This window comes from Malaclemys terrapin, chromosome 18 (genome assembly GCF_027887155.1).
Source record: "Malaclemys terrapin pileata isolate rMalTer1 chromosome 18, rMalTer1.hap1, whole genome shotgun sequence".
In the NCBI taxonomy this organism is placed as follows: Eukaryota; Metazoa; Chordata; order Testudines; family Emydidae; genus Malaclemys; species Malaclemys terrapin.
The window spans coordinates 9,669,951-9,693,792 of NC_071522.1; the positions used below are offsets into that span (position 1 = coordinate 9,669,951).

The following is a 23,842-nucleotide window of genomic DNA, read 5'->3' on the forward strand; positions in this document are numbered from 1 at the left end:
CAGTGTCGGTCAAAGGGGAATACAGAATTCAAAACATACAAAGTGCTTATGTATTTTTGAGCCTCGTTGACACGTGCTCTGTAACAGCAGCAAGACATATCTGAGTGCCATCCTATGAAGCAGGATTTGCGACTGCATCTTCTTAGTTTGCAGGCAACAAATATTCCAACTTTAGAATGATTACATTACTTGGTGTGAAGTTTGCTACAAATGGAAATCATCAGCATGACCAGCATTTAAAAGCAACACAACCATCAAGTTAAAGGGGTATTATATACACTAAAACAAATCCGTATAAATACATACACATATAAACAATCCATTGCACAAAAATATTGTTCTAAATCACTTATAAAAATCTGAATTTCCCTTTTGAGCAGCTCTTATTCTGTATTTAAATAAAAACTACAGGCATTTACCCTCTCCTAACACACATTAAAAAATCAGTTGCACCTGACCTATTATCAAGGTTATAATAAAATAGACATTAAAAAGAAGTCACAAATAAATAGTAATAAAGGCTTAATTACATTAAAAAGTCGCTTTTTCTTTAAGGCTAAGCTTTTAAGGGTCAAATTCTGCCAGCAAATGTATGCGCGTGCCTTGACATGCATTGGAAGGAGAATTTGACCCTTTGCTGTTTGAAAATGATCACACACGTTCAAATGTTGGCTAAAACATTAACTGTTGAGTGGTTCTTGGGCTGGTGGGTTTCAAAGTGCTTGCATTTCTCTTGCCCTCATGTGGAACCATAGCCCCAAATATGTCCTCGTGGTATCGCTTTTGGCTCTGTAAAAATCAGAGAGACAGAACAAAAACATCAGTCTGGCTTCCCATTATTTAACAAATTGGCGGCTCATTTTTCAGTTCCTTTAGGTTTGTTCTACTGACTAGTGATGGTGAACTTTTGGTGGTAGGAATACTTTGCTTTGAAGGATGTATTCCTAAGAGCTCTAGGATAAGCTGAACTTCGTAGCTCTTGTCACTGGGCACCATTCCAAAAACACAAGGCAGCCAGCCAGGTCTAGTATCTATGTGCAGTGTTCCTTCCCTTCTCAAATTCACCGCCCGTCCTCTCTGGGTGAACAGAGCCTGCAAATGTTGAGGTTCAAGTCATGTTGCAAAGCCGATCATAGCTATTTGTGGGCAAATCCTGCCCCTTTGAATGTCCAGTGTCAAAGTGGGGCAGGATATTGCGAATCAGTTTAGGGGTAGAATACTGTAATCAGTACATGCACCCTGAGCATTCGCAACAGGTGCATTTATATAAATGGAAATAAATCACCCGGCCTTGCATTCTAATTCAGAATGTCTGACAAATGTACACACTTACATTTATTGTTTCCTATAATTGTTGCCCTGTCCATTGCATCTCGATCACTACACTGAAGTCTGGTTTAACTCACGCAGGGACTCTTTAGCTTGAACCCTGACTACAGTGAGCACGTGAGCATGCACATCTGGCTTCTACACCTACCTTCAGCTGGAAGATATAGTCTTCAGCCTGTTCCTCTGTCAGCTTCAGTTTCTTTGTGAACATTTCCTTCAACGTCTGGGCAACGTCCCTAGCCATGCGCACGTCCCCGCAGACATACAAATGACCTTCATCTTCATGTAAGACTTGGTGCACTTCTGCCTCCAGCTTGCTTTGAAGAATGTCTTGAACGTAGACCTTAAGAGGAGAAGGGGGGAGAAGTCAAATAAAGTCCACTTAATGCTGTCTGAGATCATGGGTTATCTAGATTTGGAGCAGACTTACACAACCCCATAATTTCACATTAAGGCTCTGACTCCCTCAGTCTAGTCAAACTATAGTCTGTCCAAGAGCAGAGAGGAGAAATGGCGTTAAGCCACCTTTTATACTACCCTGATCTTGTGGCTGGGCCAGTCCCTTACATAAGTTAGAGCAGCCCAAAGGCTGCTCTAATTTGCACCCAGCTGTCCACAGCCCCAATAAACCATTCAGATAGCTGGGGATTGTCAGGGCATAGGGACATGCCAGGCACACACTCCTATAGCCACAGTTGGAGAGAGGGTGGCTTAGGTGTCACAGGTTATTGCCATCCAAGGATTCTCCTCAGGAGGGGGAATTCCCAGAGCGCCTGCTCTGCTGGTTTTCTGGCTGCACCATTTCAGTGACCATGGCAAAGTGATTAGAGCCAACATCTGCCCCAAGAGGTACAATGTGCAGGTCTGAACTTGTCCTGGGCGTTTAGGGCTGGGGTTTTGACTGAGTTCTAGCTTCACAGACAATTTTCCATCTGAAGCTTGAATTTGGATACTCCTGTTATCTTCCTTCTACGGGCCAATAATGTAAAGCTTAGATAGATACAGCTTTGCCCTTGATTTCAGTAGGAGCAGACTGGCTCCACTCCTTTGAAGAAAATGGCATTCTTCACTCAGGGACGACACGTAGAAACACAACATTGAACCCTTTCAAAGGCGAACTTTAAACAGTGCTCGGCCCTTAGCGTGGGGGAGGAGGGGATCTGTATCCCCCTTTCTAGAGGGCAGAGGAATGAAGCTTACTTTAGCTTGGCCGGGTTGCCGTGAGTAGGCTGTGTAGACCTCTTTCAGCACTCCTTTTCTTTTCATTTCTTGAGTTTCTTCTCTGTAGAGATGATCCATGTCTGGCTGCCGGCAGCCAAACAACAATGTCATGCCGCTGCCTTTAATTCCTGAAACCAACATTGGAAAGTTGTTTTAGTCTTTTAATGTTAGCCCAATTATCTGCAATTACAGTGGCAACAGAGGGCCCCGTTGTCTCAGCAGCTAGTCATGCAATGCAAGGACAGGAGGCTATTTTCCAACCATGTGTGTATGAGAGAGAGAGAGAGAGAGAGAGCGAGGTTCTGCTTTAAGTACACGCAGCATAATTTAACTCTACAAAATGTCACTGGGAGAAGCTCAACTCATTTTATATGAACAGGCAGGGACACCGCAAAATTCCAGTTGCTTGTTGAAGTGGGTTGTAAGATCACAAAGAACCTTCTCTCTCCGCGACGAGCCCTTGTGTAAGAGGCAGAGACGTTCGTGTTCTGCTACCTGCTAGTGCAACTGAAGGTATCAGGCATCCCAAAGAGGGTGGGAAGGAGGCAGGGCTATTGAATCTCGTGTGTGTGTGTGTGTGTGTGTGTGTGTGTGTGTGTGTGTGTGTGTGTGAAATCCTTCTCAAAGCTCTTCCTGGGTTGGTGAATGTCTGCAATGCTCCTTGCTCAGGGCTAGCACTTCCAGGCAAACCTTTTTACAGCATTTGTACTTTTTTTCCCCCTCCCACCTCTCATATCAAGCTCTTTCACGTCCACCCTCAGCGCCCCATGTTGCTGAGCTATGAGGATGAATTACATGCTGCTTGTATGTCAAGTTAGTGACAACAGCATCATGCAATGGACATTTCTGGATGCATGACGTCCCTGGGGGGACAGGGCTCCTCATGGGGGTAATTCCCACTGTACCTTTCTTTTCTAAGTCAGAGAGGCGCTGCTGCCAGAAACTTCTGAATGGAGCGATTCCTGTTCCCGGGCCAATCAGAATGCAGGGCTTGGCGGGGTCCTTCGGAAGCTGGAATCCGCTAGCACTAATGTCAATAAAAGGTGAGACTGTGGTTAGGAAAAACATCATATGGAGTAAATCCATTCCCACCAAGCTCCCTGAATAATGCTTACCAACTATCTATCACGAGGGGCCTGAATTTCCACTCTGTTACACTGCAATCAACAGAGTTACACCAGGGTAAATCTGGTGGTTAGAGGATGGAGAATCGGGCCCTCTATTTTCAAGGCATGGTGAAAACGCTAATCCTGTCCATTCCCCTCTGACGTAGGGAAGTGTTATTACCCCCGTTTTGCAGAAGCGCACACATAGGGTCAAATCACAAAATGTTGGGTTAGAAGTCAGGAGTGTTTGGCTCCCAGTCCCCGATCAATCCATTAGACCATGTGGCCTTGCAATATGTATGGATATTATTATTATTAGAGATATTGTTATATAATGGAGCTGAACTAAGTACTGATATTTTCCCATTGGCGTTCTATAAGACATGTACACTCACCTGCGCACAAAGCATGGGACCGTCTCCTTAAGAGCTATCGTATTCAGCCATGTGCTGCACACACCATGGTGCAAAGGACCTTGGCCATCTAACAGGAGGAATGGAAAATGCATCTATGAATATTTCCCCCCCAAAAAATTTCAACTACTTTTTTTAGACATTAAACTGATATCAAAACAAAATTGGTGTGTAAAGAAATTGGTGTCTACTAACTTAATATCCTGCAGCTAATCTTTGTTTTTTACCAGTCCAACAGTAGTGTTCCCTATTTAGACTTCAGATTTTCATTATCCATTTATATTCTGCATGTATCAACTGATAGAGCAGGAACATAAAATAAACTCTTAGCTAAAATGGTATGTTTTATACCATATGGTGGATCCAGTTTACTTAATCATTGTCCCCTAAATTGCATCAAACTAAAGAATAAATGCAAATAATAATTACCCCTTTTCCTGTAGTTGACCACTGCAACTGTCAAATGGATCTCTTTGGGCGTCATGTCCCGTGAAGAGCTAATGGAATAGTACCGGGGTTTCAGCAGAGGCAGCTGCGTTAGTAAAAAAGACGTGGAGACTTGGGTGGAGGGAAACTCTTTCAGTACCTCCAGAATGGTGGGGCTGTTGAAAAACTTCCACTTGTTGTACTCCTCTGAACTCTGAAAGCCAAACATAGCCCCAAATGTGAACAAGGAACTTTGAGTCTCATTGGGGTTAGGAGCAGGGAGATTGGAAAGGTCACTTGTGGAATAAGTTTCAGGCTTGCGGTAAGTTAAACTAATTATAGGTATCCTTCGGATAAAAGGAAGCTAACTCAAACCTTAGTCCACTCTAAAACTCGACTTAGACTGAGTGGTTTGGAAACATTGGGATTTTTTAATTTAACATCTGGAATTAGAAGCTCTGAAATACCTCCCAGAGGTTGTTCTCCCCGTCTGGCTGACTGGGCCTGGATGTGGAAGTGAAGAGGGAGCCTATTTTTTTGTTTTTTTTTTTAAGCCCTATCTTGCCAGACATCCACATAGGCATATGTGCTCTGATCCTAAAAGCTACTGAGCAGCTGTTGAACTCAACAGACACTCATCTGGACCTTGAACTTTCAGCTGGTTATTTCTACGTTGGAAATTCAGAAATCCCTTCTCTTTGCTTTACCAAACTGTCTGCCAGTGCCCTTGGATAACATCTTCCACTTGATGACTTCAAAATCCTTAATTGAATTAATTCTCACCACCCCCCTTGGGGGACAAGGAAGTAGTATTATTATACCCTTTGAACACAGGCACAGACAGGCTACGTGACCTGCCCAGAATCACTCAGGAAATCTCCTACTGTGGGAAGTCTTTCATACACTATTTCCTGATTCCCACTCCTGGGCTTTAGCCACAAGACCATCCTTCCTATTATCAAGGATGGTCTTGGAATAATGCATCTTATACAGCAAATGGAAAACAGCTATTCTTCATTATTCCATGCATTTCTATAGCCTTCATCACAGCAGTGGAGGGGCACTGACCCTTCAATGCCTAAGTCAAGTCCTAACACTCACATGACATAAGACTTCCAGTCTGTGTTTGTCTCCTTCCTCTGTTGCGAGCTGGGAGAATTTTTTTAGCAGATGTTGGGAGGGTGGTGTAGTGATATCCAGGAAATACGTCAGGGCTTGGGAAAGCGTGCAGGGCGGAATTTTCTTGTCACTGGTCCAGTAGCCACCTGGAAATGTAAGGAACGCTTGAGAACACTTTTTCCAAGGAGTCTGTCAGCTGGAAGTGCTGTGCACATCTCCGTGCAGTTGAAAGGAGGCTGCCTGCAGTTAACCATGTATCACATCTAGAACACAGACTTCAGTTGAGAGGAGTGTCTACTAAGGAAACAAGCCTAGTGAAAGATAATGTTGTAGGTGATCAACACCAAAAGCTATGGGATAGCAGTGCGAGGTGTTCCTAGAGGAATTTGCTTGTTAAAGGCTGTAATGGAGCTAGGTTGATTTACACCAGCTGAGGATCTGGCCTTCTGTATATGCACTGAATCACAGATGATGATGATAGAACGCTCCTTTTAAACAAAGGGAACTGCTTAAACTACCATCTCTCTGCAAAAAAGTCTATCATTTAGCAAGCCTCTGCTCCAGAGCAGGGAGAGACATGGAAACCTCTTTTAGGAGACTGATTATATGTTATGTAGCAATGAACACCCTGTATCAATAGCGTAATTGCAGTCACTAGCCAGGTTCTGATCTCAGTTACTGTGTCAATCCAGGATCACTCCATTAGCCCTCGTGACGTTACTGTGGATTTTCTTCAGTGCAACTGAAATCAGAACCTATCATCAGAAAAATAACTAAAAATTAGGAGTTTATAGAGTAAAACCCTTAGCAGCCACCACTTCTTGCCTAAGAACTGACTCGGAAGATAACAGAAGAACCCAATGAATATATATTTTGATTTAATGCATTTCAGTGAGGTGGGTTTTTTTTTCCTTTGCTTTAAAAGAAAACTCTTGCGGTGGATTATGGAAAATATCTGTAAAATATCCATTGCCCTGTAGCTGCGGTACCGCCAACTTACCATCATTGCAGGTTTCCAGTCTGATGATCTGATCAGTTGGTGGTGCATCCTTAACGTGCTCAATGATGCCACTGACTAATTCTGGCTGGTTGCCTGGGAAAATCCCAACATGTTCTCCAGGCAGATAGTGCACTTCCTGATTAGTCTCACAGGAAAGCTTAAGTAGGATGGTAACACGACTGAAATATAAGAAGACGAGATCAGATGAGTCACGGTTATGTTGGCAGGATTTCCCTTTGACAGTGCAGAATTATACACCTTCAAAGTGGCAATCGGCAAGCGTTGGTTTGTGTTAATTTATGGAGACTTCATCAAACTACAGTCTGGTTAAGCTAAGCGTCTTAATCAAAATGAGTAAGGTCTTCAAGATCTCTGATCAGCATGCATGAACCCAAATAGATGAACCACTGGAAAGGTCATGTTGCACCAGTGAAGGCTGAATGGTTTGCATCACTAAGCCAGATGGCTTCCTGTACGAAGACTGTATTTAGAATGAGGAAGAAAGGGACTTATTTGAGGATACTGGGAAGTCTTTTAAGGATTCTATTTCTAACACGAATATTGTTGTTGGAAATGCTTGCAACTCATCCTTTTGAGCTTGTTTGTGCATTGTTATGGCTCAGTTTGCATTATAGTAAGATTACAAACTAGTTATTTGAGTTATGTTTTTTCCATTCCTTTTTCTCCAAGGGGACACATTTTTCTGAATTAACTAGCAATTCACATTGGATTTGGTGAATTAATCAGGGAGAAGGTTTCTGTCAGATTCCACGTTTAGCGTCAAAATGCTTTGTGGTGTTTGCCTGTTCGGTCTGAAATTCAAACCTCCTTCTCAAACGCCTACAAGGACAGCAATGCTTGGATCTCAGGATTTATTTTAAACTTCTAGCAAAAGCAAATATTAAAATACCTAAAAGATCTAGGTGCCATACCTGGATTTTAAACTTTGCAGATTCTGCCTGAACTTGAGCTTCATGGGAATCACATCTTTTGCGTGTATGTTTCCAAGTGCTGTGGGTGGGAGGGGAAAAGAGGCCATGGTTAATCCAAGTTTTATTGATTCAATTTATTTTAGATGTCCTCATGTAATTGTGGAAAAGTCCTGAGCTGTTTTTGACCCAAGGCATCTCCAGCTTTATGAGTAGTTAATTGCCCTATGATGAAGATAAATGCTATGGTGATGAGCAAGTATGAGACCCTATATAAACAAACGTATTTAGAGAACACACTGCACCACTGTTTGTGCTCCTTCTATGACAGAAAACAGATCATTCAATCCTTGGCCTTTCTTCCGAGGCTGACAACATGGCTGCCAGTTGTGGTGTTTTTTGTGATGTCTTATAGAACTTAAAATAAGAGAGACAATGAATTATCCCATCTCAATCAGGGCCTTGCTGCTTCTACCAACTTGGTAGAACATCAAAGCGATCATCCCGCATGGTCAGAGCTGATCTCATTCCTAAATCCTCCTTAAAGCCTGGGCATATGAGATGCAGAATAGGCAGAGTGAGAGAGAGAAAAAGAAGGTACCTTTACTCAAGTCCAAAGGCTGGGAGTCATGTGCTATCCTGTAATTCTTGGGATTCCAGGTTTCATTTGTGGTGTAAACCTTGGGTAACTGAATACTATTTTTTCCACGGATGTCAAAAGTCTCACAGGCAGTCTTAAAAAAAAAAAAAAAAAAAAAAAATCTGAAGATTATTCATGTTAAAATTTGCCATTTTTTTTAGTGTTCACTGATAATATTGTGCAGCATCCATCTCAAACAATACAAATTAAGAATAGTCATGGTCATTATATCAAGTAGAGTACACGGATCAGATTTTGATTTCACTTATTCCTAACGTGACTAGATTTCTTCACTGACTTCAGTGGGATTGCTGCCAGTCCGCACCAGTCTAACTGAGCTAGGATCTGGTTAGAAAAACTGTTAGGGCTGATTCCTGCCCCCCTGCGTATCCTACCACACAAGTAATCCCATTGAAATGGAACTATACGCCAGGTGGCAGAACTGGGCTCTTTGAAAGAAGACAGTGTCCCAAATCACGCCTGAACTTTGGGGAGCTCAAAATCCAAACCTAGATGCAGATCTTCATTCTTGCAAATAGTTCCTGTCATTATAATGAATGGAACCGAAACGCTGGATGCAAAGCGACATCCCCAACATTGTGTGGCATTGAAATCCAGATCTGAAATGGGCAGTTGGGTCCTATCATTAGTAGTAATTGTGTGTTGTAGCTTTTTCCGCACAAGTTTCTTTACAGGGACAATTTAGCTAGTGAAGAGCCAGGAAAAAATAGATGCAGTAGGTCTCGGGACAGCTGTTATATACTGTAGTTACCTTGAATGCATTCACTGCCCAGGTGCGAAAGGCTTCTTCCTGCCCATTGAGTTCGTCCCCTTCACCTGTTTGGGTGAGCGGAGAGGCGCCTAACTGTGCAAGTTTTTGGTCAACGGCATGAGCGAAGGCACAAAACTCTGGATACATGGTTGACCCCAGGCCAAATACAGCATATCTGCACAAAGAGACATCAATGAGTCTTGGGAGGATCGAGTTCGTGCTCCTCATTGAACAGCATGATCCATTAAAGGCAATCGATATGATCAGATGCAAATTAGAGGATCTATTACCTGAATTTTTTGCTCATCTTTTTCAGAGTGAACAGGGCATTCTTCAATTTCTGTATAAAATAAATAAAATGTTTCATGTTGCACAAATACTTTTATTTTACATTATCTCTAGGGGCAGGCCAGATCCAAAGATTTCCCCATTGGGTTTAATGGGCTTCGGATCAGGCTCTAACACCGATTTCTCAGTTAAATGTTACCTTTCCGTTGCCTGGAGAGTCACCATTTCCGAAAGTGCTGGTCACGACTAGAAGGAGGGTTTCTTTTTCCAGGTCACTGAGCTTGTATTCATCCATGCAGAGGACCTGGAAGAGATCAAGTTCATAAGAGATTGTTATGGGGCATAAATGAGGACCGGCTTTAGAGAGCTACGGTATTTTCAGGTCACTGCTGACCCAACCTGGGTGGTGGTGTGAGCTCGCTCACAGAGCAGCGGGCATGAGTTCTGTTGGTTGCCCTGCCACTGTGTGACTTTGTTCAAGTCACTTTGCCTCAGTTTCCCTTCCCACCCCATGTCTGTCTTTTTCTATTTAGACTGTGAGGCCTAGATCCTCGGCTGTATTTAGGCACCTCCCTCCCATTGAAATCAATGGACGTTCGGTACCTAGGTACCTTTTTGAGATCTGGGCCTGAGTTCTCAGGGAAGGGACTCTGTGTTTGTACGTGTGTAGCATCTACCAATATGGGGCCCCCCTCTCAGCTGTGGCCTCTGAGCTGTACATATAGCAATAAATCCTCACTGTGGTCCTCAGATCTGTCTGCAATTACTGCTATTTTTTCCCCCACAGCAGCAATGACCTGGTTGAAGGTGAAGTGTGAAGCTTTCTAAGTTAGCATAGAGCTCTCTGACGCAGGTAGGAACGGATGCAATAAATGTCATCCTCCACTGTGAGAATTTGTCATTTATCCAAATTGTATGACTTCATGTGTTAGATAGGAATTCATGCTGCAGTTGTAGGATCAGGATATTTCACTGACTGACTGCCATTAAATGGGTGTCAGAGGATGGAAAATAGTGTTTCCTATTGAAACAATAGTCTGTGACTAACCAAGAATGAGTTGCAAGGTACACCGAAAATACACATTCTGGCCAGAGCTTGCATTCCTTGGGCATGTAAAATCTCCAGGGAATGTTTGCGACATCTTGTAGATGCTGGTAGTGCTGAGTTTTCTAACTCTTGTTTTCTAGTGGGTAAAGATTTCTCTCCACACTGCATAGATGTGCAAGGGAGGTTTCAGGGAGAGGGATAGACTCTTACTTTGGTGTTGAAGGCGCAATTGAACAAGGCACACAGGTTGTTGGCCAGCGTTTCAGATTTCCCAGTCTCCGTTGCATAGATCACTGTTGCCTTGGTCCTGGCCGCCATCGTTTTCCGCATCAATGTAGATGCAAAGAACGCAGCCCTGGGAAAAGTCATATGCAGCTTGTCATTTATTCACCAAAACATTCTGACCTGATTTACAAAAATATGGGGAAAGGCTGACTTGGAGGATGGCCTGGGGCATTCACTTGGGGGATTCTCCAGGGGAATATAGTTGAGATTAGCCTAAACAAACATTTCAGATGTGAACAGCATCAAATTGTGGGTCATCTGGGTCCAGATCCAAATGATTCAATTGGCCCTGGTTGCTGTAATGAGCCAAACCAAAAACCTGGAACTGGAGTGCCTCCACCCAAACTTTTGGATGGGATGGAATGGATCTTCATGGTTCAAGCCCACACATATAATATTTAGGCTTTTTATCAGGGCAACTTACTTCGTCAAAACTCTAAACTTGATCTCCCTTTTCTTTGGCCTGCGTTTCTCATCGTGCCAGACATGTGTTTTCCAAGCATCCACCTGGAAAGAGACATAAGATACAGGTTTGAGATCTTAAAAAGAATACATACACAATTTGTTTTACACAGATCGAGTCATTCCTTGAAAAGGTCAAATTATTTTGGGAATCTACATCTATGATCCATTCTGCAAGCCCAAGCCTGCTCCCATCTACTTCAGAAATGCAGGATCAGCCTCTAAGTTGTGTCCAAGTGCATTTTCATGACCGTTTGGGAGTATACTCCTAATGATATATTCTTAACAGGAACTACTGGCCTTTCTCTTCCCTCCCCACCCCCCGCAAAATATTAGAAACCCTACAATGAGGGTATGTAGCCATCAGTTAATTTTACTTCACAGGCACTATGACTGGCAGTTAATGTGAATGACAGTGTTTTTAGGTCCGGCAGCATATTACTTATTTAGTTATTTGCATTATCGTCATGTGTAGGAGCCCCAGTAACAGACAAGGACCCCATTGTGTGAAGTACCGTATGACCCCTGGATAGAACGGACCTTTTGTGTTTTTTAAGTTGTCTGCTGAGATCATTTGGTGGCCCTTACCTGGTAATAGTAGAAAGGTGTGAGGACGTAGTTGAGCATCTCCTGGTGAAACACTGGGGTGATGCTGCCTGATATCGGAGGCACGAGCCAGACCCAGTCGGCTGGGCACCCTCCTCGAAGGCGGTACTCGTTCTGCATGTATTTCATGAAAGACTCCGCCGCGGAGTGGTGATCCATGATGGTGACGTTCTGTTTCTAAAAGAGTTGTATAGAGAAGTCCATAAGCTGATTGTGCCCCGGGTCACGGATCTTCACAAATAGGTGCAATAACTATCTAAGGGGTTTATGTCATGTCCATCACAGTGCTTCCCAAGTGGGCTTTATGGTACCTTCTGCTTTTCTCCCTGCACTGGTTATATATAGAAGGCTTTTCCCTGGTGGAATATGTATTAAGGGGACCTTATGCCTTACTCAGAAGCATCCATTGCTAACAATCATTAGAGACTGGCACTGCACTAGACGGCTCCTTGACTTGCTCTGCTGCAGCTCGCTTTATAGTCCTGAAGATCAGTGTTTTCCCCCCTGCGGTTTATTGCCCCAGCATCGGGCGAGCAAGTTAACCAATGCCTCTAATTCATTTGCCCACCTTTTGACTTGTTTTGGCTTAAACAAGTGGCGTTGGAAACAAAGCTGTTAATCAAAGGGTGCCTTTTAGCACCTCACTAGGAAGTCAGAATGGGATGATTGAACTTTTTCCACAACGTCCCACCCCGTCCCATTTTTAACTGGCACCCAGGGGAAGAATGGCTACCCCTTATACGCTGCATTCATGGGATGAAAATAAAGGGCCTAGTGTAAAACAGCAATTCCACTGGAGGCTGGTTGCTGTAAAACTGTTGCAAGGGAGAGGAGACTCAGGCCCAGGGTGTTTGATGTCTCTTCGTGTATCTGTCACTGACTTACTTGGAAACTATGAAGCACAGCAACATTAATCTCGATCACCGCTCGATCTTTCCATAATGAGGAAAGTTTGTTGGTTTCCAGACCCATCCTTCTGCCTACTTCCTACATGTGGAAAAAAAAGAGGAAAAAACAAATTTAATACTCAGGACAAAGATCTGAGTCAAAATTTGTGTGTGGGAGGGATGTTCAGAGACAGGGGAGGGGGTTTCCCACTGGGTTATATGGGATTAAAGGGGAGCTGTCCCCTATTATTATTTGTATCATTGCATATGGAAGCTCCAGGCATGGACCAGGAACCCAGTGTGCTAGGTAGGGCTATTCTGGGGCCCTACGCAGTCCCCCTACGCGGGCGGGGGGGCTGGCTTGCGGGGCAGGAGGGAACCACCCCAGCGGCTGGGGCTGGGTCGCTCCACTTCCTGCTGCCAGTGAGCGCAGGCCCAGCCCCGCTGCAGTCCTCAGTGGAATGGGGGCTGGGGCAGATGCGGGAAGAGGCGGGGCGGAGCAGGGGCGGGAGGATTTGGGAGAGGTAGAGTAAGGGTGGGGCTGGGGCAGAGCGGAGGCAGGAAGAAGCAGGGCTGGGGCAGAGGCTATGGGGAAGAGGTGGAGCAGGGGCTGGAGCAGCACACAGCTGCGCAGGATTTCCTGGTACCCTACGCAGCTGTGTACTTTGCGTATGGGTAATGACGGCCCCGGTGCTAGGTGCTGTACAAAGACGACCCCCCCCCCCCAAAAAGCTTACAATTTTAAAAAACAACCGCCCCTTCACATGGGATACTAATAACACGAGTGTAGTAAAGCAGAAAGAGTTTTTAAATTTGCTTTTTGCCATGAACATCTCTTTCCTAATCAATTTGCATTTCTTTCGGCTCTACGCTAGTTCTCCCACCATTGCTGTCCCCAGTGGAGCTGAACTAGCAACAGTGAGACCGTTAAGAAAGCGCTTGGTAGAGGCCAGGCCCAACCTGCCCGGGGCTCAGTGTAAAATCTGGTGCTCTTCCTTGCCTCTTCTACACAGGTGCATTAAAAACCCTCTTGAAGATTACCTTCAGGATATTGTAGCGCTGTACATCACAGAAGTCTCGCACGCCTATCTCTGTCCCCATGTACCAGCCGTTAAAAGGGCAAGCTGTAAATTCCAGGCCCCCCACTTCAAGCAGCATGTTGGCGACAGCAGGCAGCGCGTACCACTTCAAATCGAGCTCCTTAAACCATTCATACCTTTTTAAAGAAACATTTTGAACTGTTAGTTAAGAATCTTCGCTGTCTCTCCTTCTGAGCACAACCAATGCCAATCAGGGAATAGACAGGAACAGTCCTGTCTGTAACTCGGCAATGCAACACAGGCTTGCAAATGTTCACCACAAACTTTTCACTAGCCATGTGAAAATCAAGAATTCCTTGCTGAAGAAACTGGTGCATAACATCAAAGAATTTTTGAGCTCTTTGCAGTCTCTTCACAAAATAGACAAGACAAGAACAATAATAGAGAGAAACTGAATAAATTAGTTGCTCCTCTCTAATCTCTGTAAACTATTTGGCAAATGCTACAGTAGGTAACACAGTACAGGAATTATACAGAGAGAGCAAGAGGGTAGACCAGGAAATGAAACCTACAATAACCAGCTCTTCAGCTGGTGCAAATCAGCATAACTCCACTGAAGGCAGCAGCGTAACGTTGATTTATAACAACTGAGGATCTGGCTCTATATAATGGCCCCTCTCATGAGTCATCAGCAGGGTTTCAACCTTCAATCCCAAAGCACAGACCTGTACCACTAGATTTTAAGGAATAAGTCTATTGGCTGGTAGCTGTCGTAGGTAGATTGCTGTCCTCAATGATTCAGCAAAGCACTTGTCCCTCCAGCTCAAGCATGTGTTTTTCAGTAGGACTCCTTGCATGTTTAATATTAAGGCCCCAATTCAGGCCCGTCCTGAACTTTCATGTGCATAAGTCCCATTCACTTGAGTTGGACATGACTTTAATATATGGAGATAGACCTATCTCATAGAACTGGAAGGGACCCTGAAAGGTCATAGAGTCCAGCCCCCTGCCTTCACTAGCAGGACCAAGTACTGATTTTGCCCCAGATCCCTAAGTGGCCCCTTCAAGGATTGAACTCACAATCCTGGGTTTAGCCGGCCAATGCTCAAACCACTGAGCTATCCCTCCCCCAACATAAGCACATGCTTAAAGGCTGTCCCGACTAGCAGTGCTTTCCTGAATCAGGATGCAAATGCTTTGCTGAACAATGTTGGTCTTGCTTAAATGCTTGGGTGAATCAGTGGCTTGTTGAGTGCAAGAAGACCCACACCCTACAAGTGTATTACAATAGCACTCTCTACTGTACACTATTTAAAAGCAATGGACTTTTGACTGACTGTGACTAAAACAGAGATGAGAACTCCCAAGTACTTACTGCAAAAATGCTATTCTCCTACATTCATTTCAATGTAACTTAGCTGCTATAACCTACGTTTTTATCTCTTGGGTTAATTTAACATCATTTCACCTGAACGAAGAACTAATAAAGGAACCCGCCACAGGTCACAAGCTAATAAACTGGGCCGAACAATAGCCTAGTAGTCAAGCTACGGCACAGAAACGATTATCTAAATCCAGCATGCTTACTTTGGATGTTCCATTGACACTTCAAGGACAAGTTCTGGCGGCAGTTCAAATATTTCCGGGTCTTGGCCGTTTGCTTGGAGAACCAGTGGAACGACATCAAAGCGACCATATTTGGGCTTCCACCCAAGCTCGATGCACAACTGTAAGTGAAGAAAGTGGGTTTTGTGTTGGGTTTTTTTTTTCTCCCATGGGTTTGAAGACAAAAGCATGTTAACTCTTTACATGCTGTCTAATGTTAAAGACTACATTCCCCTGTTCCAATAAAGCCATGCTGTGTTCGCGTAGGGCTCCATTGTATTCCCTGATCAAGGGGTAGTACATAAATTGCCTCATCCCAGAGGTAGGCCTAGGCGGATGCCTCAGAGACAACCCTACCTTGCTCTGGGACGGAGGGAGTAATTTGCTGCAGGACTATAATAGCAATAAATTTCACCCTCCTTTCCCCCCATGCTAGGTAAGATGTGCTGGTTGGTGCATTGGAGCCAAGGCTCCACCCATTCCTTTCGCCCACCCTCATTCCTCCCTCCTGCTCCAGAAAGGTACAGAACAAAAGGTGTCCACAAAGCACAATGAAAGTCTTCCATTGACCTTAATGGGAGTTTGATCAGATCTGTGGAATATTTTTGACCAATAGAATATAGAGGGCCACATAACAAGGTACCTACATCGAATAGATAGACAAATATCTAAAATCCAATAGATGAGCTAGATAAGAGGGATGGTTATTTGAGTTCTGTTTGAACGCTTACCTGTGTAAACTCCACAGTAGCTGGGTCTCCCAAGATGGAGCCATCTGGCATTTGGTACCCAGCATATCGGATGAGTTGGCTGTTCCACAAACGGAAATCATGTTTCCCATCAGTCCTCTGAGGGAAGACCGTGATGGCCGATCTACCAGAGAGATTAACTCCCATTAAAACACAGCAAGTCCTATGCTTCTGGATTATTTTTTAAATTGTTCTCGCTACTAGCTAATTTACATTTTGTAAACAAATTAAAAACCCAACAAAAACCTAAAAAAACCTCATTTTCCAGGGACTGTGCAACTTACAAACCTTCAAGAAATGATGATACAGGATAAAGGGGGGAATTAAGGATGGAGACAGGGGACCAAAACTTCTAGACACTCCAGAGTTTTTGTAGGGGCAGAGGGAGGGGGGGGGTTGAATGTAAACCCAGATCTGGATCCAAAGGTTGGTGTTTGGAATACCAAAGTTGGAATAAAAGAGCACATACCTGATGTTTCCATTGTTTGTGGCGTATTCAAGATGACGACAGATGTGTTCAAACATTTCCTTGGCTGTAGTACAGTTACGTGCATCAAACACCTATATATTCCCAGAAGAAATACGTGAAAAAATTGATTTAGGAATGATGATTTAGAATTATTTTTCTAATGAAGTTCATTATCATAATTTAAGGTTAAGGTGCAATGGCTTAGACTAGTATCTGGATATAGGATTTCACTTTTAGCTCATCTAACAAGGGTTAATCTTAATCTTTCGATATGGGTCCAATAAACATATTTGTGCTTTGCTGTAATATCAGGAGATGCATTTCCTCCTGTTGCTTAGCAGATTTTTAAGATGTTTTGAACCATATACAATTATTTGATTTGGCTCTGGAATGAGGAAGCAGTTTGCATTGTCTGAAATACAGACCGTATCCTCAGCTGGTGTAACTTGGCGTAGGCCTGTTGAAGCCAATGTCGCGATGCTGATTTACAGAAGCTGCTGACCTGCTTGCCCCTAGATTTCTATAATCAGTCAGTCACCTGTAGGTTGGACCATTGTATTCTCCCGATGCATCTTGGAGCATTTCTCCAGGCCTGTTTGGTTGCAAAAATGAGTTCCTCTTTTGTCAGCTGGTAGGTTCCTGTTGTTTCTATCTCTTCGGTTACTGATTGCATTCGCTGCTGGTGTTCTTCTGGTTGTGGCCTGTAGAATAGGAAACAATCATCAAGAGACGCAATGAGCTGTGCTTTAGGCAGAACTAATTTTGTTCACAAAGGTGATTGCCGAAATATTGTGTTGTGGGTCAAGAGGGTGGATGGATGTAACTGAGGGCAGAATTTAAGCACTCTGATTATAAGGAACTCCTCCATTAAGCAGAGGATTTAGACAGATGGGGTTAACTTTTGCCACAGAATAGAGAGAGAGAGTGCTTCATAGGATTCACTTAGGCGCCTGTGCAAGTCGTTATTTGGCACATATGGATGTTGCAAGAGAATATCCATAGATGGGCTGGCCTCATAGTTCAACACCTGGAAATGAAATAGATCTATCCAAAATACACCATCAACAGTGAAAATATTTGCCACCTCTCACAGACCTCTGCGTCCTAGAGGAAAGTGCCACCATGCGTCCCATCTCCCTTCTGCTGCATCTCACGCCTCTCCCCAAAGTGCCATATTTCTCTATTGTTACGATCGACTACTTGGTATTTTTAAGCAATGGAAAGAAATGGATTATCTAAGTGCAGGGCATGAGTGTGGGGGAGACAGGGCCACTGCTATAACAACTGCGGTCAGATCATCCTAGTTCCTTCTGGCCTCCAAATCTCTGAGCTGTCCTTGTTGAGTGTGAATGGCAGATTAATTAACTTATTCAGGAGCAAACAGTGCTGGAAAGGCTAAGCTGTAATGTTTTAACCTTGGTGCAGCTCCCATCTCCATGATGCTTCATACATTAACGTAGGCTGCCTTTTTTTGCCTAGCTTCCCACGTTAACTTGTTTAGGAAGATGTGGACTTTCCAGGTTTGTATGATGAAAGCACTGGAAATCCATGGGTGGGAAAAATCCTGCTTTGGCAGAAGGAGGGTGGAGGTGGCCTAATGGTATCTCTTCTCTGAGTTCTATTATTTTAATACAGAAATATTTCTTTAGAGCAAAATGTGTAGAAAACGCCACACCAGGGAGGAGGTGCTGGGTAGTTCTCTTGGCCAGAGAAGCTAACCTCTCAAATTCTTTATGTTGATAACACAGAAAATGAAGACACAATATTGGGGAAATATTTATCGTGGCACAGACAAACTGGTTTGCCGGCTGATAAATAGGATGAAAATAGCCTGCTCCGTCTGAGAGCACATGTCGAGTTTCACCAGGATGAAAGATCAAGGGCAGCGCGTGAGACAGTGTAAATCTGTGAGATCAAATAGCCAAGTAGTGAGGTCACCTCTGAGTGGCTACAGGGAGATTTTGCCAATTGGATATTTCTGACCGTGAAAGCTGTTTGTACCTGAGACTGTGGTTTTCAGAAGGGCTCAGGTCTCGGAATGAAGCCAGATTTTACCAGGAGCCTTGAGCTGCTTTGAAAATCTGGTCACTGAGCTCTTCTGAAAATGTGGCCTTCAGCCTCCTAGGACTGGATCACCCTCTCACATGTCAGTGTGACTTCAGCGGTGTTACTTACACTGGTGTGATGAGAAAGGAATCAGGACCAGAGGATCGAGTTCAGCATCTGGCAGTGGGATCAACTCCCTTTGATGTAAATGACACCAGGGGTAAAGTTGGCCCATACTCTCATGTGTTTGTGCTGCTAGTGTGGGAATTTGTCATCGGTAACAAATGTACATTTTACTGCATTATTAGTTGACAAAGATTGTGATTCTGAAAACATGTATGCAGACATTGAGCTTTACTCCCATGAGTTATTCCCTTGATTTCAATGGGATTACTCATGGGAGTTAAAGTAAGCATGTGCCTAAGTGTTTGCTGCATCTGAATCAAACACAAGACCAGACTCAAACTGAGTCAATGACCCGACCAAGAGAGTGTGACTAAGAAGAAAGTGATTTAGAAATTAACTAAGATGCCAGGAATTCCTGAAAGTGCTTGTTTCTAATCATGAGATGAAGCAATTGCAAGTTGTTTAATGTGATGAGATTTCATAAGCCCTTGATTACTACAAAGAGTAGTTTCTTATTATCATAACGTCACCATGAAAGCAGAACTTTAGAAGTCATAAAATTGCTGTCTGGGCAGCGTAAAAAGAGGAAAGGAAGCAGCTATACAATGATCTGCAAATCAGAGTCTCCTTTCATAAAAGTTAATGTGGGCCAATTTAAAATAAATAGTGTGTTAAATTCAAGAGCATCTGAGTCACCAAAGTAGCTAACTAGGAGACCTCGTGCCTGATCCTGTTAAGTGCTGAGTTAGTCCTGGATGTGTTGAGCAGCTTTAATTCCCACTGGCTTCAGGAGTCGCTCAGTATCTTGTAGGATCAAACTTGTATTTACTAATCCCTAAGGCCTTGAAATGGTGGAACTTGAGATGGACTCAAATGTTCCAGCGTTTCCCACGTGTTCACCCAAAGCGGTAAACTCACCCCCCTTCTCCATCCGGAGAACTATAGAATACAGCGTCTTCTATGATGCTAGGAAAGTCCCCTGAGCATGCTGATGGGGAGAGAATGAGAGGACTCTGCCATGCTGGATGGCAGCGAGTTGCCTAGAAGGCCAGCAACTTTATAAGGAGTCCTAAACCATGGGAAATGTTGACATAACATGTACCGCCCTTGAGCAAAGGGTGCCAGAACACGGAGAGAGTGCATTGAAAACAACGCCAAAGTAAAAGCCGTATCCGCATTATAAGGCTGGTCTCAATGGGCGTTACTCCACTCTAGCGCTGTGTTACCTTTCCCTGGTGAGAAACCAGACCTGGAAAGACTTGTTTATACATGGATGGTAACACTGTTTTTAAAAAGAGTCTTATCTAAGCTGCATCTGCCTCAGGAGGGTTGAGACAGTCAAAACCAGATTGCACAACTAAGCACTCAATAAAGTCCGTTCCTATATTCACTGAGGAGGGTGGGGACCTACAGGTAAAAATAGCATGTACCATTTCAGCATATTATTAGTACAACTAACTCACTAACAGCCCATAATTCTTGTTCCTTTTGTTTGACCAGATGGTGTGTGGTAGGGGAGTTTGCAGCTCAGGATGAAAGAATACTAAGAGGCATTCACATCCCATAGATAGAGCAATTAATTCAAGAATGAAGTTAAAATGGCCTTACTCTTTAAATGAATTGTAGTATTGATTGATGAATTCTATTGCCTGGGGTAAAATCTCTTCCGGTGGGACTGGACTGTCTCGGGGGCCTTTCACCAAGCCTTTGGGGTTCATGAGGGCCCCCTGGCAGGCCTTGGCCTTGCAGTTGAGAACCTGCAAAGACAGGGAAATGTTAAAAATGACAATGGCACCCCGTCAGGAAAAGTTATCCATTAAAGTTTCATGGTCTTACCCCCTTTGCCGTCTGGTGCAACGTGTCGTGAAAGCTGGTTCCATTTTCCCAGTTTTTAATTTTTAAATGTCTCGGACACCCAGATATTTGGCTCCTGGGTTGGATGCCATTCTGCGGAGGTTTCTGAGCAAAGAGAAAATGAAAATACAAATAAACTTTGAATTCATCATGTAACATTAAAACATTCGACTAAATTTATCCCTGGTGTAAGTGCCAATCAACGGAGTTTCATCAGGGAAGACTTTGGCCCATTCTGCTTGCTAAGCAGTTAATTAGGATTTAAGGGACAGATTGTGGAAACTTTATTCACCCAAGTGAGCACTTATGCATGTGAGTGTGAAATTACCCACATATCTGATCCTAAATGAACAAGGAGTCAGATTTTTCACACGCTCCCTGTTTGAGCAATACCTTACTCTGCAAGTAGTCCCAGAGATTTCACTGGGATTTCTCTGTGTGTTAATTGTGGTGGTCCAAGGGAAACAATGAACTGGATGGTCTTAGAAATAAGACACGCTTGTAAATAAACACTGGGATTTTCAAAGGAGACTAAGGGAGTTAGGCACTCAAATCCCACTGGAATATGAGTTGGGCATCTAACTCCCTTAGGCACATTAAAGTTTTGGGTTGCACAAAATGAACAATTTGGTGACATTGACATGAATTCGCAAAACGTTTTGGTGTCACTGAATCTGTTCCCCCCACCTCCCTCAGGGGAGAGGGGGGACACACAAAAATTCAGCTGAAAAATTTCACTCAGCTGTCACTGCGACCTCTTAGCATCCAGTACCGAAGTTAGAAATAGATTGTCTCCTCTCACTGACCTCTCCTGCAGTTATGATGCGCGGCATCTCATCCTGTTTGTTGCTCGGATCATTTAGCTTGGTGGCTTCTTCTTTCATGAAGCTTTGAAATAAATAAGCAGAATCTGATTTAGTACAAGAGGCTCAGTTTTTAACCCATTACCGTTTACTTGTGGGGTGAGTAGGGAGATTCCTAACACCGCTTCTGAAAACAATACCAACTCAATAAGCCATGTGTTCCCGACTCAAGGGAACTGGAAACAGGTAGCGGGGTTGTGGCCACCGTTTCCATATTGCTGTGCCCTAGAATATAAAAGGCTGAGAACCACTGCTATAAACTAAACAAAGGAAATGCATCAAGAAGCTACAACTATGAACTAGTCATAGGAAACCGACAAAGAGAAGGAAAATGTTGAAGATTTTGTTTTCTTCAGGGAATAGCTGCATGAACCTTTCAAATAGGTCCAACCTCACGGTGCATTAAGCAAACGGCTTGCTTTCTTATACAGGAAACGAAGGAAGTCCATGCAAAAGGCCTGACTTTTGAACTCTGTTCTTCCTTTTTTAATTTGGATGCAAGATTTGAGAAGATGAGAGCTAGCCTGACAATCCTGGAGCAAAAAAGTCTGCTTTTGACTGGCGGCGATGGCCTTTAGCTAATGTACATCTTAGGGCCAGATTGTGTGTTCTTTGCTCTGACTGGTGAGCCGTGACTCCAGTGGGAGTCAGGTTCAGGATTCTTTATTTCTGGTGTAAATAACTTTCCCTGATAATAGTGAAAAATGGAGAGCCTGGGAGGGGGGAAGGCACCAAATTTTGGTGGACCGTAGGCACCAAAATGAGTGAAATCCTTTGAAATGAGGGACATTTGAGAAGCGTGCACCGTCTTTCACGCAAGATGTATCCCAAAATACTTTATGGAGCTAATTAGTACAATTACAAGGTTAATAAATAACTTTGCCGAAGTTCACAACACACACACGAGTGGATCTCGCCATCCATCGCTTGCACCATTATATACATTACAGAAAGCAGAGACAATGTAAAAAAAAAAAGAGAGAAAGTTTAAGGCAGGATGTTTTATGTCACAGTGATGTGAGTAGGTCTCATAAGGGAAAACTAAAATTTACCTCACCTATGTCAATTTGCAGTCAAGTGGCCTGTAGGAAAAGTTATCCCTCAAACTTTCTCCTTTAAAATGATTGCTTTGGCAATTCTTTACTTGTACCTCTGAAACGTCTATGATCTTTCCTTCTTAAAGGAGGGAGAGTGTAGGAAAGCAGGAAGGGTGAAATTGAGAGGAGATCAATCTTACCTGTGAACCTTCAGGACTGCTTTTTCCACATTATTGTTGATATCCTCTTTGGGGGATGTGTTCCGACCTGTTTGGGGCCTGAATAGGAACTGCCAAGGGCACATCATTTTCGGTCTTTTAATTAGCCTGCTGTTTCCTAGCCCTGAAATCCTGGTTTAGGTAATGAGGGGATTCTCCTAAGGAAGGAAATAAAAGGAGGTTATACACGGTGCTTAATTTGTAATGAAAGAGGTGCTGGGGCTCAAGTCACTTTTTTTTTTTTTTTTTTTTTTTTAACATTCAGAATTGATGCACCAAGGCCAGAGGTGCCGGGGCTATGAACTGCCAAGCCTAGAGGCATCAGGGCACATATTAAGCACTGGTTATACAGTTATACAACCTCCCTCTGTGATAAGATGAGGGAACGCCACAGGTTTATGGACCTGCTGTAGTTAATATCCTATGATTGAAAGCTAAACTGCCTACTAAGGTCCTGACTAAGCAAACACCCTAGGACTCCCTAGTTCAGTGCTTTGCTAAATCAGGGTCCAAATCCTGTCGTAAATACACACCAAATAAACTAGGGGTTCTCCATGCCAATCAGAAGCTGTAGACCTGTTTTATTCTACACCGGCTGCCTATTCCTAGGACACCACAGATAAAACAAATGTTTGCAATGAGGATCCAAAATGCTCAGATCAAATGAAATTCAGAGCATAATTAGGGTCTGGAAAACACATGAGTGTTCCAAGTTTAGCAGAAATACCCACTTAAAAAAAAAAGGGCTCTAAAGTTTTGTTTCTCGAAGGTTTGGGTGTCACAAAAATATTTTTCTTTATTTGAACCTCTATGTTTTGCGGGAAAACGAGGCAAAACCTGGCCTGCGTCATTCACACAACAAAGCTTCCCAGCTGAAAGTTATTCTTCCCCAGGGAATGAAACCAAAAAACAACTTGCAGCACCTTAGAGACTGCCAGAGCCAAATGGAATGTGAAGTTTATGGATTCCAGGTTCTGTTCTAAATGTGGAACCGAGGAATCTTCCATGGGTACTAGATTTTTGTAAATAATATTATAGCATATCTATACCCATGTAGCAAACTAGTCAGAGTTTAGGATGATGCTCCATTAATTGTCACAGGCTGATCCTGATTTTGTCTTGCTGTCCTTTTGGATTTGGGCTTTTCTGCTCATCTTTGACCCTAAAGTGAAGTTTTCCTCCTTGGGAAGACAGCAGCTTGATGGGTAAAAGTGAAGCTATTACATTGTTTAAGTTTTCTGTATAAGACAAATCAAAGACTGAGCTGTAGCCAAGAAGGTCAAAAGATAAGGAAAGAAAGAAAA

The 23,842-nt window shown here is 43.4% G+C and overlaps 1 protein-coding gene across 1 annotated transcript; it reads right to left on the reverse strand.

The window, feature by feature from the left end:
- NOS2 (nitric oxide synthase 2) lies at positions 1-22,642 on the reverse strand. The gene is made up of 26 exons (XM_054008392.1): positions 22,521-22,642; positions 21,227-21,308; positions 20,403-20,525; positions 20,175-20,323; positions 16,933-17,095; positions 16,395-16,486; positions 15,908-16,049; positions 15,159-15,298; positions 13,573-13,747; positions 12,530-12,631; positions 11,627-11,821; positions 11,001-11,083; positions 10,502-10,646; positions 9,443-9,547; positions 9,246-9,295; positions 8,956-9,130; positions 8,145-8,277; positions 7,547-7,625; positions 6,615-6,793; positions 5,597-5,760; positions 4,499-4,709; positions 4,052-4,139; positions 3,456-3,577; positions 2,530-2,678; positions 1,478-1,672; positions 1-789 (listed from the first exon to the last, which is right to left on the reverse strand). Exons 1-26 carry the CDS (start codon positions 22,625-22,627, stop codon positions 673-675), a joined length of 3,465 nt encoding a protein of 1,154 aa, XP_053864367.1. The 5' UTR covers positions 22,628-22,642; the 3' UTR covers positions 1-672.
- Between the last annotated feature and the right edge of the window lie 1,200 nt (positions 22,643-23,842).